The sequence below is a fragment of the Sminthopsis crassicaudata genome, chromosome 2 (genome assembly GCF_048593235.1).
Source record: "Sminthopsis crassicaudata isolate SCR6 chromosome 2, ASM4859323v1, whole genome shotgun sequence".
NCBI lineage: Eukaryota > Metazoa > Chordata > Mammalia > Dasyuromorphia > Dasyuridae > Sminthopsis > Sminthopsis crassicaudata.
The window spans coordinates 434,214,537-434,232,180 of NC_133618.1; the positions used below are offsets into that span (position 1 = coordinate 434,214,537).

General features: G+C 33.4%; 1 protein-coding gene across 7 annotated transcripts in view; it reads right to left on the reverse strand.

Annotated features, from left to right (window-relative positions):
• The window catches only part of UIMC1 (ubiquitin interaction motif containing 1), a 142,672-nt gene that overhangs the window by 60,466 nt on the left and 64,562 nt on the right, over nucleotides 1-17,644 (reverse strand). For all 7 annotated transcript variants that reach the window (XM_074292211.1, XM_074292212.1, XM_074292214.1 and 4 more), the window contains exon 3: nucleotides 13,484-13,571. In XM_074292211.1, the coding sequence (XP_074148312.1) occupies nucleotides 13,484-13,571 (88 nt within the window). The remainder of the gene's footprint in view (nucleotides 1-13,483; nucleotides 13,572-17,644) is intronic.

Consider the following 17,644-nt stretch of genomic DNA (forward strand, 5'->3'; position numbering starts at 1 on the left):
ATCTGAGGCCATCTGAATTCAGAAAGATGAATCTTCCTGATCCCAAGCCCAGTGCTCTATCTAGTCACCCAGATGCTCTATCAATTTGTGTGTAAAGTTACATAGAAATGTTATAAAAATGTAAAAGTACAAATGTGAGTCAGTAGTAGTGGGTATTTTATTGGCTGTTGGTTTTTAGCAATAAGGTTCAAAATGATTAGGTTGAGGAGGTTACCTTTAGTGCCTTCCTCCCTTCCATAAACTTTGGGAATCAATTCCCCACTTCTCACTGACTTCAAAACTTATACATTCAACATGAATCCCCTTTATGGACCTCCTTGGTATAGTACAGTTAGTTTTTCTGTCTTTGTTCTCCTCAATGCCATATATACTTCCTTCAGTAACACGACCTGGAATATATGATAGATTCTAAATGTGATGGTTCCATCATCATTCATTATGAAGATAGTTTTATATAAAAATTCTTATGGATTTTCTATTTTACATGTTTGTCATTCTTTCAATTTCATTCTTAAATTTTTTTTGAGGCAATGCTGCTCATAATTAATTGCCTACTACTCAGTGGCCTTGATTCCTTTATTTTGTCTACCAAGAAGATCACATGCTAGTGACTGATGTAGTTTCTAGGTACTTCTGTTTTCCTCATTGTGGCAACAAACTTCCATCAGTTAAAATGTCTATATGAAATTACTATAATTGATGTTGATGTCCTTTATTTCCCACTCTTCAGGGACAATAACTTATTCATGTCATGATGGAGTTGTTTTAATTGCATGCAGCATCTTTATTTTTTCATCTAGTTTTGATCTAACAAATCTACAAATTTGGCACCACACAAGAGTTATGAACACACACTTCTCCATTCTTTGAAGAGATAGGGAGCTATGGGTTTAGAATAGCTATCAAACATAGCTGATCTGTTATTGGTTTTGCTAAACTGCTTTTTTCCTCTCTTTTTAAAATTCTGTTACAAAGGACATTTTGCTGCGTACTGTAGAGGGAAGGACATGTTTGGAATTAAAGATGATGTAAAAAATTGTTATCAATAAAAAGAAAAGCAATAACAACAAACAAATCAATGGTATGATGGTACATAGTCAATTAATTTACAAATTAATCCCATATCAGTAACAAGTTTCTTCTCAGCTATCAAAACTTAATTAATTTCATTTTTGGAGGCATTATGTATTTCTTTTCATATTCAGTCTGATAATTCTTTTATCAAAAGTGTTCATTCAGATGTGTAATCTATATATGTCATTGGCCTATTATTCCTTACTCCTAAAACAATATTTTTTACCATACTTAACTACACCCATCTTTCATCATAGTCACCAAATATAGAAGTATATGATTTAACTTTAAGAGTTCTCCATAGAATTTCTACATCTTCTATTTTACAACTGATGAACACAGGAGCCATCACTGCACATGGAATCATCATTCTTTTCTTATAGTGTAATTAAAAGTGAGAATGTCAAGATTCACACAATTTAATCTTTTTAGTAAATCTACTCTTTTGCATCTAAACAAATATCATTCTAACAGCTGGTAGTTTATAGTCTTAAAAATTGTGATTCTTAGCCTTCCAACATTCTGACATTAAAGTAGAGATTTAAAAAATTTTTTATAAGATTGAGGTCTATTTATGTTTTTCTTTGTTAATGGGCTGCTATGACCAAAGATTTCATTTCCAAGTAGCCAATCTATTAAGTGTGGGACAGTTTTAACAGGGATGATCCTCAAAAAATAAACTGCTGCAAGGATTGTGGCCAAAGTTAGTTTTGTTTTGTTTGTTTGTTAACATAGTAGCATTTGTCCAGCTTATGCACCAATGGTTTGGTTGAAGAAAACTCAAGTTCACTTCTTTACCATGATATTATACTTATTGAAATTTGAGTCACAACAAATCATCTACAAAGGCATACACAGAATTTGATCACTATCATTGTTGGGGGGAGGGTCCTTCAAGTAATTTATCTAAAATCAATTATGTCCCTTTCTACATCTACCTTGTAATATGGACCTTTAATAATCTTATTCTAAAAACTAAATTGCACATGACAGCTACAAATGAGAACTATTACAATTTTAAAATAAAATCATATGGTGAATTTAAACAATTAATTAAGGCAAAGGGACCTGAGGAGGAAAAACAAATTATATTACAAAATAATAAATTTATACAAGAAAGAAAGTGAATTGGCATTTTCCATAGACATCATTTCCCTACTGCCATAGTATACATGTATATACAACACATACAAGTATACACACACAAATGTATACATATCCAACCCAAATTTCTCTCCTGAACTACAATTTCTGAATCACCAACAGCCTAATGGGTAAATTTCATTAAGATATTCCATAGGAATCTCATCCGATCTTTATAAAATATAACCATATTTTTCCCCAAAACTCGTCCTGCCTCCAAATCTCATTTCAATTGAAGATACTATCATTCTTCAATATCACTCAGGTTTCTGACAACTTACTCTCCATACGCTATCACTTGTTAAGTTTTGTCAATTCTGGCCCTACAGTTTTTTTGATATACAACTCCTTTTCACTATTCCCACAGACTGTAGCCTAATTCAAGTTCTTATCAATTCTAATTTGAATTACTTTAATAGAATCTTAATTGGTCTCCCCCTTTCTAATTTCTCCCCTCTCCAATCCATCCTCTGGACTATCAAAATCATTTTTCCTAAAATACTGATCTACTCTTGTCACCACCATTTCCAAACTAAGTTAACTATTACTCTGGTCATGATGCTCAACTCCCTCTCCCTTACTAGAACTTTGGATTTTGCTCTTGGGATGCCAGGTTTTAATAGGCAATTCATTTTTTTTTCATCTTTAGTATTTTATTTTCTCCCCAATTACATGTAAGAGCACATCATTTGGTTTTGTTTAGTTTTGTTTTTAAGTTTTGAATTCCATATTATTGTTCTGTAAGAAACGACCAATAGGATGATTTCAGAGAGGCCTGGAGAGACTTACATGAATTGATGCTAAGTGAAATGAGCAGAAGCAGAAGATCATTATATACAGCAACAAAAAGATTATATGATGATCAATTCTGATGGATGTGGCACTCTTCAAGAATGAGATGATTCAGACCAGTTCCAGTTGTTTAATGATAATGACAGCCCATCTACAGCCAGAGAGAGAACTGTAGGAACTGAGTTTGGTTCACAACATAGCATTTTCACTCTTTTTGCTGACATTTGCTTGCATTTTATTTTCTATTTTTTTCTGGTTTGATTTCTGTGGCAAGATGATTGTATAAATATGTATGGATATATGGGATTTAACATATATTTCTACCATGTTTAACATATATTGGACTACTTGCCATCTAGGGGAAAAGGTGGGGGGAAAGGAAGGAAAATTGGGACATGGGTTTTGCAAGGGCTAATGTTGAATAACTATCCAGGCAGATGTTTTGAAAAATGAAAAGCTTTAATAAAGGAAAAAAAAAACCTTAGGAGTTACCTACAAGTGGGGAGAAAAAAAAGTTGTGATAGGTGAGGTGGTACCTCAGAATTATTTTAATTTGCATTTCCCTAATCAAAAGTGATTTAGAACATTTCTTCATTTGACTATAGCTTGCTTTGATTTTTCTGACCTATCTGTTCACATCCTTTGACCATTCATCAACTGGGAATGATTTGTATTCAGGCAAACTTTATCTTACATCATTTCCTGGCCACTATTTCCAAACTATGCTGTCATTTCTATCTCTCACCTCTTTACAACCATTTTCAGTTCCCCTTAAGAGTATCTTAGAATACTTAGAATTAGAATGTAATCAAACTAAAAAGTTTCTGTACAAACAATACTAATGCAAACAAGATTAGAAGGGAAGTAACAAATTGGGAAAATATTTTTACAGTTAAAGGTTCTGATAAAGGTCTCATTTCCAAAATATATAGAGAACTGACCCTAATTTATAAGAAATCAAACCATTCTCCAATTGATAAATGGTCAAAGGATATGAACAGACAATTCTCAGATGATGAAATTGAAACTATATCCACTCATATGAAAGAGTGTTCCAAATCACTACTGATCAAAGAAATGCAAATTAAGACAACTCTGAGATACCACTACACACCTGTCAGATTGGCTAAGATGACAAGAACAAATAATGATGAATGTTGGAGGGGATGTGGGAAAACTGGGACACTATTACATTGTTGGTGGAGTTGTGAAAGAATCCAACAATTCTGGAGAGCAATTTGGAACTATGCCCAAAAAGTTATCAAACTGTGCATACCCTTTGATCCAGCATTGCTGCTATTGGGCTTATATCCCAAAGAAATACTAAAGAGGGGAAAGGGACCTGTATGTGCCAAAATGTTTGTGGCAGTTCTTTTCATAATGGCTAGAAACTGGAAGATGAATGGATGTCCATCAATTGGAGAATGGTTGGTAAATTATGATATATGAAGATTATGGAATATTATTGCTCTGTAAGAAATGACCAGCAGGAGGAATACAGAGAGGTTTGGAAAGACTTACATCAACTGATGCTGAGTGAAATGAATAGAACCAGAAGATCTCTGTATACTTCAATGCTGTATGAAGATGTATTCTGATGGAAGTGGCTATCTTCAACATAAAGAAGATCCAACTCACTTCCAGTGGATCAATGATGGACAGAAACAACTACACCCAGAGAAGGGACACTGGGAAGTGACTGTAAATTGTTAGCACTATTGTCTATCTACCCAGGTTACTTATACCTTTGGAATCTAATACTTAACGTGCAACAAGAAAATTGGATTTACACACATATATTGTATCTAGGTTATACTGTAACACATGTAAAATGTATGGGATTGCCTGTCTTCTAGGAGAGGGAGTAGAGGGAGGGAGGGGATAATTTGGAAAAATGATTACAAGGGATAATGTTATAAAAAAAAATTACTCATGCAAAAAAAAAGAATTAGAATGTAAGCTTCTTAAGGATAGATATTATTTTGCTTGCTTATATTTATCAGTCAGCAAGCATTGAGTGTTACTACATTACCAAGTACTACAGAAGATACAAAGAAAGGCAAGAATATGTTTCTTGCTCTCATGGAATTAACATTCTAATGGGAAAACAATATGTAAATAACGACTTAGATATAAAATATATACAGTGTAAATGGAAAATTATGTCAGAAGGAAATAAGTGGCAGATTAGGGAAGCCAGGAAAAGCCTCCTGCAGAAAGTAGGATCTGGGCTGAGTAATGAAGACAAAGAAGCTAGGATTTAGCACCAAGAGGAGGAAAAGAATAAAAACCATGGGAGACAATCAGTAAAAATGCTATAGCTAGAAAACTAATGTAAAAATACACCAGAAATTAAATCACTAACTGTTCAGGATATTATGAAAGAAATTCATATATAGGTGAGGGTTATACAAGTTCAATTCAGCCATCTTACTAAGTATGAAATTCTGAGATCCTGTGACACTGAAATGCTTTTATTTTATTTCTTGACCAACAGGAATTGGTTGATTAGATTAGCAATGAGTTATTTTCTTTGGATTTGTAAGGGAAAGTGACTTGAAAGTTTTTTGAAGCACCAAGGTATATAAAGAAGAGGTTTTAGTACAAGAACAAATAAGCAAATAAATAAGAAAATATTAAGCATTTACTATGTGCCAGACATTAGGTATATACCGTTCCTGCACTCAGGAAGCTTACATTCTATGGAAAAGACAAAGGATACATAAGCATAAATATTAGACAAAATAGGTAGAATGGAGCCTTTATTAAATTCTTATCATATGGCAGACACTGCATTAAGTGCTAGACCTCAAATTAGTTTCTGTGCATCAAGTATAATCCACCTACCATTCAAAGTCCAAAATGATTTTTCTAAAGAATAGATTTAATTATATAATTATCAAAACACAAACTCCAATATCTCTTTATTATCTGTAGGAACAACTATAATATTCTCCATTTGGCATTTAAATCACTTCACAATCTGGTTTCTTCCTTCATTTCTACTCTTATCTGTTATTGCTTTCTCTCCAAGGACTCTACAACCCAGTAATACCTTCTCAAAATTCCAAACATTTTTTTTTACTAGATGTCAATCAAACCTAGAATTCTCTTCTTCCTTATTTCTATCTTCTGGCTTCCTTGGAGTGCTTCAGATTCTAAAAATCCCATTTTCTACAAGAAACTTTTCTTAATCTCAACGCTAATATTTTTCCTCTGAGATTACCTCCCATTTACTGTACATATCTTGCAAGTAATAGCTGTTTGCATGTATTGCCCACCATTAGAATATAAGCTACTTGTATCCAGAATGCTTAGCACAGTGTCTGAAGAATCTAATAAATGCTTGTTACTGATTTTTGCTCTACTTTCTGCCCTAAGGGGCCAGGGAGAACAAGTATAATCCCTCTTTCACAAGACAGTTTTCAAATTCCAAGGGCTGTCCAGTTTATTCAAACCTCCTCGAGATTAAATGTTCTCAGTTCTTTCAACTAATACTAAATAGAAGATGACTTATATGGGAACTACTGGAAACTATCAACAGATAATTGGCATGGCTATCCTGCTCCTGTCACTTGTTCAATTACAACAGAGGTGTCTAATGCCTGGCAAATATCAAACTGGTCAGGGCCAGATTAAAATGCAATTGGGAAACATATTAACATTATCTACATTCTATTGTATTTTTATTTATTTTTGCCAAAAATTTTTCTGAGTTCACAAAGGCCAATTTAATGGTCTATTTCTGAGTTTGACACCACTAGAATAGAGTGTTATAACCAAGGTGTTCCAGAGCTTTCAGTTTCCTACCTCTTTTGAAAATTAATGGCCATACTGTGGTACATTAATGTAATAGATTACATTTTTACTGTAAGAACTGAATATGAAGAGTTTATAAGAGCAACAAAAAGAAATGAAACTTAACACTGTGAATTAATAGCCAAGTTTTTTCCCAAACAAAACATGAGAAAGTATACCTCATTGTTCTCTTCTTTCTGGAGGGTCAGAGGAAGGGATGGTGGATGATAGCTATGAAATACTGCATATACCATGTAACTAGACTGGCTAATTCTGTTAAACTGCTTTAGTACAAGAGATGGCTCTTTAGGTAGGAAAGGGATTTTTTGGAAATAAAACACTATAAAAACAAAAGCCATCAATAAAATAATTTTTTAAAAATACTAGGCAAAAAATGTTTGTGGCAGCCCTTTTTGTAGTGGCTAGAAACTGGAAAATGAATGGATGCCCATCAATTGGAGAATGGTTGGGTAAATTATGGTATATGAATGTTATGGAATATTATTGTTCTGTAAATGACCAGCAGGATGATTTCAGAAAGACCTGGAGAGACTTACATGAACTGATGCTGAGTGAAATGAGCAGAACTAGGAGATCATTATACACTTCAACAACAATACTGTATGAGGATGTACTCTGATGGAAGTGGATATCTTCAACAAAGAGAAGATCTAATTCAGATCCAGTTGATCAATGATGGACAGAACCAGCTACACCCAGAGACATATAGACATACATATATTTTATCTAGGATATACTATAACATATTTAACATATATGGGAATGCCTGCCATCTAGGGGAGGGAATGGAGGGAAGGAGGGGAAAATTCGGAACAGAAGGAAGTGCAAGGAATAATGTTATAAAAAATTATCCATGCATATGCACTGTCAAAAAAATGTTATAATTATAAAATTAATAAAAAAATAAATTTAAAAAATACTAGGCAGACATCAATTGGAGAATGGTTGGGTAAACTGTGATATATGAATGTTATGGAATATATTGTATATGTAATATGTGGAAGAAATGACCAGCAGGATGAATACAGAGAGGTTTGGAGAGACTTACATGAACTGATGCTAAGTGAAATGAGCAGAACTAGGAGATCATTATGCACTTCAACAATAATACTATGTAAGGATGTATTCTGATGGAAGTGGATATCTGGAGGGAAGGAAGGGAAAAATTGGAATAGAAGTGAATGCAAGGGATAATATTGTTAAAAAATTACTCATGCATATGTACTGTCCCAAAAAAGTTATAATTATAAAATAAAATAAAAATTTATATAATAAAAAATTACTAGGCAGAGAGATAATCCATCTTCATTATTAAGGACAATGAAAGGTAGTGGCTGAATTTCTTTCAACAGTTTTCTATTCCTTCAGTTAAGGGAAATATCATATTCCAACCCATCATCAGAGATAGAAGTTGAAGGATGCCAGTGTCTAATATAGTACACAGAACAATGTTTACAGTGATGATCAAGTGATCTAGACAGGGTTAAATGATGTTTAGCACATTCAGTTTAGTTTGAAAAAGTAGGAAAGTATTAAAAGATTTCTGTCCAAAATGGTTAAAATAAAAAAGAAATTGGGAAGCTTAAGGGAACAAAATTTCAAGCAGATCGACAATTTGATTCTGTAAAACATCTTTTCCTAAATGTTCTAGAGAGCACCAACGCACCACCTGAGCCTTCTTTATCATTATTTAAAATCATGGAGGCAGTAGAACAGAGAAGAAAAAGCACTGACACTAGAAATAAAAGTAATGGATTTCAAATCCTAGTTCTGCTACCGACACTTATGACCATCAGCAACTCATTTATTAATGTCTTAGTCTTAGTTAATCTGTAAAAGAAGAATAATACTCAAAACTACGTTATCTCTCAGAACTTGTGAAGAAAATACTTTTAAAACCCTACAATAGAGATATAAATTATTATAATATGTGTCTTGGAAAATGAACATTAGTTTGCAAACAGTCTTATTTTGCACACCAGAAAAACACCAGATCCCTCTGTTACTCATAATGGCTCAAGACCAGACCTGTGATTTCACTGGTATAGAGCAGGGTTTCTTAAACTTTTCCCTATTCACAATCACTTTTTACTCAAGAAATTTTACATGATACCAGGTATATGGGTATATAAAATAGTTATATAAACCAAATACTTGCTGATAAATCAATTTCATGACCCCTACATTCAGTTATGTGACTCCATATAGGGTTACAAACCACAATTTAAGAATCTGGGATATAGAAAATTCCCATGTGAGGACATGGCCTCTGCCAATGCAAGTTGACATGGTCTCTTCTACCTACAGTCTTAAAGAGTATTGCTTTGGGTAAAGCTTCTTAAATTGTGAGTCATTACCCACATGGGGTCACATAACTGAATGTGGGAATTAGGAAATTATGATTTGTTATTAGTAAATATATGATTTTTATGTCTTTTTATATACTTATATACCCCAGGTCACATAAAAAACTTCTTGGGCAAAAAGGGGTAAGGGGAGAAACTTTAAGAAGCTCTGGCTTAGAGTAGTAATGAGAGGTTTAGCACCTCTCCCTAAGTTACATACAGGTAAGAAATAACTATCTGGAACTTTTTGCTCTGAGGCACTCTATTCACTACTTTACATTTCTTTTCATTCATAAAATAGCTATAAATATGACGATTTCCATGAAGACTTATGATACTATTATATACTAATAATTTTATCACATTCCATTCTCCTGCCACTTAAACAAGATGATAAAGCTGGATCTAGTTATCAAGTCCAAATGTCTCATTTTACAAATAAGGAAATGGAGGCCTTGAGAATAGATATAATTTAGCAGATGCTTAATAAATTATGTTGACTAGGTGTTGTCCAATTACATGCTGCCCAAGTACATGCTGAGCACGTGCATTTGAAAACTGAGCATGAAATTTGAAACAATGAAACATTTTGAAACCTGAACTTTTCAAATCCAGCGTTTCTTTTTTAGTATGTCATACTCCCTCTGAAATACTGTGTGTCAGGGAGATTTGAAAAGCAGTTATGCTCACCTTCCCTCCTTCCCCAGGTCTCAATTTCCTTATCTATAATAATTTATCTTAACTACCTTGCCAGCTACAGAAGGCATTAACCACCTGAAAAACAGTTTCAAAGCAATACAAACATGAGATATAAACAAGGCCATACTCTTTATCCCAACAATAAGTAGCCTATAGAGAAGAAAAGAAATAACATTCAGCAACTCATTCCCATCAGTTCACACAATTTAATCAAAAGTGATGCAAGGTTATGCTCTCTAGGCCATCAAAACAAAGGAAGTAATCAAGACATATTTTATCCTTAATTCTCAAGTGTTTAGGAACTTATAAGGTAATGTAAGAAGTATTTATAGCAATCTCACCTGGAAGTATGCACCCTAAGGGGAAATGTCAAGACAGAATTCACCCTCAGAAACCAGAAGGATTGGTATTGAGTCCTCTACACAGTATCTTATAATTCTACTTATCTGTCTCATCTTTCCAAACCATGTGTGTATGTACATAACTTGGGAGAGGCTGCTATCCCAATTATAATTTATGAGGCACAAGGACTCAAGATGCTCTGTTGGTTTCCCACTGCTATGTGGACAGACTAAGACTCTGGAATACAAAACTAGATGTTTCATATATCAGCAAGTCCTACGGACAATGCCCATACATCAAATGGTGATGCCAGCTCAAATTTGAAGTTCACTATGCCTATAAGGCAGATTACTGGATAAGGCTCCAAGGTCATTCATCTATACTGCCATCTCCTCACTCTGAGCTCACTGCTCTTACCACTCACTACAGAATATTACACTAATTCCCACTACAGCATTTCACAGATGTATCCAATTGAACAAGCCAAATTCCCTTTCACCCAAATTTTTTCCCCCTTCATCTCCTTCAAAAATATTTCCTGTGATAAAATAAATGCCTTATACAACCTACTAAGATTTAGTGATGATGCATAATAATGATCTAACAATGAAAAAAAAAAATGATCATTTTACCCAGGATTTCTGAATCTTTGCTATCAGAAAAACACTAACAATTACTTCAAATTGTATCATTTTTACTTGTATAAATATTTTTATTTTAAATATTGACAAACAAGGCAAGGGAAAAGTCTGTTTAGATTTTGTGTTCTATTTTATCCTGCCTAAATAAAATATCTCGCCTACAGGCTCCAACAAACAAGTGACGACACAGACTTGGAAATAGCTTTGACTACAAACAAGAAAACATCAAACTTACAGAGACAAATGAAAATACACAAAAATGTCTTTTAATGAACATTGAAAAAAATAGGCTTTTTTGAGTCAAGATATTATCTGCAATATATAGGAGAGTATGAATAAGGCCTAAACAGGCTTTTTTATAAAATCAGTATTAAACATAATACAGATTAGCACTGATAATGAAAGTGTTAAACAAAAAGGGTATTGAACTTAGTTAAGAAAAGACCTGGGTGCAAGTTATGATACATAGTAATTTTTCCCTCTAGTTTGTGTTTTTTTTTAATAATATTTTATTTTTCCATATACAAAGATAAATTTTCAACGTTCACCCTTGCAGAATCTTGTGTTCCAAATTTTCTCCCCTTTCTCTTGCCAAGAAAGCAAACAATCTGATATGGATTTAACTTCTATCACTTAATAATTGTAGTAAAGGTAAATCATTTAAATGAATTTCCTTGTGCTTCAGTTTCTTCTTTTGTAAAATAGGGCTAATACTATTTGAACTATTTGCCCTGATTGGTGGAAATGAGAGAAGCACTTTGTAAACTTTAAAAGACTGACAGAAATGTTAAATTATTCTTTGAAAGATTTAAGAACTGATCAAAGCAACCAACCACAACTACATTATTATAAACCACTCACCTCTAAACAGAGAAGTGGTGGAGTCAGAGACATATTTGTTATAAAGGCTTTGTTTTCCTTTTTTTTAATGCAGGTAGGGAAAGGGGAAGGAGGCAATAAGCAAATTAAACACTTCTGGTGTGCCAAGCTCTGTGCTATGCATTTTAGAAATTTTATTTCATTTGATCCTCAAACCAATCCTGTGAGGTAGGTGCTACTAATTATTAATTATCCCCATTTTACAGTTGATGAAGCTGAGACAAAGATTTGTCCAGGGAAAAACTTCTAAGTGTTGGAAGTCAATTTTAAATTCAGGTTTTCCTGAATCTAGGCCTAGTACTCCACCCATTATAACACTTAGCTTTTCATCTGGGTAGAAACAAAAGGAATAAGATTTTTACTAATTGAAAAAAATAAAATCTAATTTTAAAAAAATGTTCACTTATGTAAAATGAGCAAGGTCCTTGCGGCAAAACAAACAAGTAAAATTTGTCGATCAATAGTCACAAAACTAAAAAAATCCTCATTATTCAGTGAAAAAATATCAGTAGATTATAAACATTGGTTTAAAATATCAAGCTGAGGGGGCAGCTAGCTAGGTGGTGCAGTGGATAGAGCACCAGCCTTGAATTCAGGAGGACCTGAGTTCAAATCTAATCTCAGACACTTAACACTTCCTAGTTGTGTGACCTTGGGCAAGTCACTTAACCCCAGCCTCAAGGGGGAAAAATAATAAAATAAAATATCAAGCTGACATTGAATAGTGATAAATTAAATTATATATTTGGATGAAAAAATAAACTATACAAGTACAGGAAGAGAGAAGTTAGATAATAGTTTACATAAGAGTTTTAGTGAAATACAAATTCAAATCAATGTTAGTTATATCAAATAGAAGTCACAAAAGCTGAAGCAATCAGACTATGTTAATAAAAATCTTTATGCTTTTTGTTTCAGATTCCTTTGTGATCTGTGTAGCTTATGCACCCTTTCTAAAAATATTGTTTGGAAATGCACAAAATAAAATACATGCTATTACAAAGGAAACCAATTACATTGATAGAGACAATATTTTTTGAAACATGTTTATAGATTCCTGTTAAGAATTCCTGGTTCAGAGGCAGCTAGGTGGTGCAGTGGATAGAGCACCATCCCTGAAGTCAGGAAGACCTCAGACACTTAATACTTCCTAACTATGTGATCCTGGGCAAGTCACTTAACCCTAATTGCCTCAGTAAAAACAAAAAAACAAAAAAAAAAATTCCTAGTCCAGACCAAGGGAGAGCATAATCCCAATGTCTTCTGCTATAGTCTGTCTATATCTGGAGTATTTTGTTAAATTTTAGGCATTACACTTTATGAAACCATAGTATGGGTCTTCTGATTCTTTAAGGCTCCATGAACTAGAAGGCAGATAAAATAACCTAAAAGAAATTCTACTGATAACCAATGTAAACTATTTCTGAACCTATTATATGTCTAGTTATTACCATAGTGTAGCACACTTCAAAATCAGTAAGATTCAAGTTTAATTTCAAACTCCAATTCTTACAATGATTATGTAGATGCTAGTTTCTCTGAACCTCTGTCTCTTCCTCTGTTAAAATGAGGGTAATAGCTTACAATTCCTACCTCATAAAATTAATGTAAACAAAGTATATGGTACAGAAATAGAAATGGTTATCATAGTACAATAGTACAATTAATTATCTCTTCCTAAGGGAGAAATCAGCAAATATTGTAGCATCCAAACTAAAAAAGCCTCCTGCTTTCCAAATGACAACATACGTGTAATTTTTCTTTTGGTTGCACACTTTGCTCTATCCGACTGCTGCATTGTCCTTGTCCTCCGTAATCCATTCTCTTCCCCAGGTTCCTGTTGCAAGCAAAAAATAGAATCAGTTTAAAAACAAAACACGCTTTCCCTTGCTTTCTCTGGGACTGAAATTCTGTAATAAAGAGTAACAGGTCCCTGACCTGAAAAGAAAAAATTATTTTTGGAAAATGGTGATTTAAAACCTGAAGAATAACAAAAAGCCTTTCATTCTAACAGCATTGTACTATCAGTGATGTTTCAAGGAGCCATGATCTCCTCATTCTATCAGGGTGAGCACTCCTTCCTTTAGTATAGCCAGCGACCCATCCATTCCCTCTTTTCATCCTACGTTTCATATTCACTGAATTTTAGAAATTCTCAGATTTACCCAAGACTGAAAGCATTTCAGTGATATACATCTATTATCATTATTTCAAAGATACTAGTGTAACATTTAGGTGGTCAATCTGTTCTCTCTCACTCTTCACTTAAGCACCTTTTATGTCAGGCACAGTGCTAAGGTTAGGAGATATAATAAGAGGCAAAAGATAGTCCCTGTCCCCAAGGAGCTCACAATCTAATAGAGAGGACAACATGCAAATATATACAAAGCAAGCTATGTACAGGATAAATAGGAAATAATTAATAGGAGTGTACTAGATTTAAGCTGGGATGAGCTGAAACTTGAAGTCAGGGAGATCAGTAATTGGAGTGGTACAGAAAGGTAGCTAGAGAAAATGCCCAGAATCTAGAAATGGAGTATATTGTAAGAGAAATGGCCAGGAATGCAGTGAAAGAAGAGTGAAAGGCAGGAGGAAAATAGATTATGAAAGACTAAGTGCCAAGCAGACTATTTTGTATTTGATACAATAGGGAACCACTGGAGTTGGGGGGAGGCAAGCACACATGATCAGGCCTATATTTAGGAAAATCACTTTAGAGACTGAAGGGGGAATGGACTAGAGTAGGAGAGAGACTTGAGTTAGGCAGATCCCACCAACAAGTTACTGAAATAATCCAGGTGTGAGATGGCAAAGGTCTCCATTAGACTTTCGATGACTCTTGCTATATGACTAGCCTGCCTTATTTTCCTATCATACATATCCCTTATGAAGTCTCTTAAACCATTTCCCAAGCAATACATTTTTCCATGATCACAAGCTGCTGTTGCCGAAGTCCACCCTCCCTAACATTAATTCTCCCAAAGATGAAATATAAATAAATATAAATCATGGAACACTATCATCTCAGAAGAATCACAACTATATGTAACCCAAAGTACAACAGAAAGAATATATGCAATAACTTTTATTCAGAGAAACAGAGACAACCTCCAAATGAAGAAAACTGCCTATCCAGCAGTCTCCATAACTTAAAGAGTTCCCTAAAGCACTGAGAAGATAACTAACTTGCCTTGGATTACAAAGTCAGTATATGTCAGAAGTTCAAATCTTATAGGTTTGATACCAGCTCTTTATCTACTATACCATATTGGAAATCTTAACTATATAAAAATATTATTAACAATAGCTATCAATATAAGGGAAAAAAATTTATCAAAAAGTACACACACAAAACCTTTTGCAGACAGAATCTGCCCAAATACGAGAATTTAGGGGCAGCTAGATGGCATAGTGGATCTAGAGCACCTGTTCCAAAGTCAATGTCAGACATGTTATACTTCCTAGCTATCATTTTAACCCCAAGCACTTCCACAAAAGAAAAAAAAATTTGCCTAGGTTTTATTTGGTTTTTTAAAAAATAATTGATCATCCTCCTCTGAAGCGTCATCATATTGTGGCAATGACTCTGGGGGCTCAAAGGCTCTACCAGTGAAAACATAAGCTGAAAAAGGTTTTACGTATAGCACTGGCCATGGGCCATGTCTCTGTGATCCATGAAGAAGCCAAAGTAACTTCAAAAAGATTCTTACCAAAAGTGGACCTATAGAGTACAAGCTTTAATGATTTGCTTTAGTAAAAGTTCTTAATATGAGACCCATGAATTTGAATGGGATGCTATGCATATTATCTTAATTTTTACTAAAAGAATATGATTGAAATTTGACATTTTCTTCTATTGTGACTTTAAAAATATTATGCTGAAAAATGATTATTTAACAAATTTCATTTAATTAACCTAATTTAATAAAATTAGACCTGAAAAAGGGTCTAACAAGTTTTTCATCAGATGGCCTAAAGACTTCATTACACAAAAAAGGTGAAGAACTCCTAAACTTAAAAGTTTCAATCTACAATAAACAGACATGAAATTGCAGCTCTTTTGAAGGATTAAAGAACTTGTTTATTAGAACACACTTTCTGTTAGGTTTTTTTCTAGTTTGTTTATTTTTTTAAATTTTCACTAAGTTTTTATTCTTGAGTCAGGATCTCCTTGCTCTTAGACAGATTGTCAATTAGCAAGTGAAATAGCCCCTGGCTGCGCAGGTTGTTCTTTATAATATCAGTTTTATACTTCCCTCAAATCTAGAGAGCTTAAATTTGCAAATTTTGCAAAGATGACTGGATTTTTTAAAATGACAAAGGAAAAAAAAATTATGGTTATGGAGACAAAAGAAAGGTGCCCATTCCTTCACTGTTACTCCAACTTCAGGATTCATCAGCCCTTAAAGATAGTTATTTATCATGTAATTCCCATTCAAGGGTATGTATGCCTTTCTAGAATATTATTTCTTTTCTCTCAGCTTTTCTTTCACAACTTTTTGTTATGTTTATTGCCCCAAGCATGAAAAAGCTAACAGAATATATCTTAATCCCAGTGAACTCTTGGTAGCAAATAATTTTCAACAAATTTGCAGTCAAATTATTATGTAAAAATTATACATAAACTCACTTACTTGACTAGTTGCCCACTCACTCATATTCTAGTCACTTCAAAGCATATATAATGCAAAGCCTGGAGAAACAGTTAAGAAACTCAGTAACATGCAGAACAAGGCCAAATTAAGTTGACTCCACTATTTTCCATAACTATGAAGAAAAGTGACAGTGACAGGAGGAGACAGAATGAGGCAATTTTCATAACAAGAAGACCAAAACCACACTCTAAGGCACATACTAAGAGTCTAGAGAAGTATGTAAAACCAATTTATCTGGTATGCAGGCCTAAATATCTCCATACATACCAAGATGGTTTTTGTTTTGTTCTGTTTTTCTTGGGAGAGGGAAAGGGAAGGAACCTTTTTTAAAGCTTAGTGATAATTATGTTTGGTTGGAATTTCTAATACATACAGAATCCAACCAAGAAAATTTAATATTACAATACTAATTATAGGCAAATATAACAAAATGGAAAGCAGAACAAGACTTGAAAATTAAGACCTGGCTCCAACATTTATTGTATAATCTTAGGCAGATCACTTCTCTTTTGAGACAATTTATTTGCAAAATGAAGGAATAATACTTATATTTCCTCATGGAAATGCTGAAATGGAAATAATAAGTCATAATGTAATACATAAATATAACAGCCTTTCACACAGACAAATCATCTTAGAGTTAAGTCTTCTTGAATAATCTTTTAAAATAAAGATTTTTTTTAAAAAATAAAGCTTTTAAAAAAGCTAAAGGTTGATTGATATTTATGGAATGCCATGGGGTGGGGGAATAAGAGGAATTAGGGGGACACAGAAGTAAAAATTTCATGAGAGGAAAAAAATTAAAGCACAAAAGTTTAAATGAGTTAGAGATATATGAATAAAATTCTCAAAACACATTTTTATTGAGTCTTCCAATATTTTATAAATTTTTACTATCCCAAGTATTCTCTAAAGTATGCAGTATGTAACTGAAATAAAGTATTTACATCTCCCTCACAGAAAGAAGGACATGATTTCACTTTCTACAGCTTCAATCTTTAGAATTATTAAGTGAGTCTAAACTCCCATTTAACCAAGTTTTACTATTACTTACATAGAAAACAGGAAAAGAACACTGCATGCTGTCCCCAATTTATGAACAGGGCTTGTTCCAAAAGTTATTTTGCTAAAGGAAGTTTACAATTTCACTCAATTTTCAAATCACTTGTTCCTTTGTTCTTAGTTTATCTGAAGATTTGTGTTTCTTGATAAATACTAAGAATATAAAATTACTTTAAATTAATTTACTAGGTGG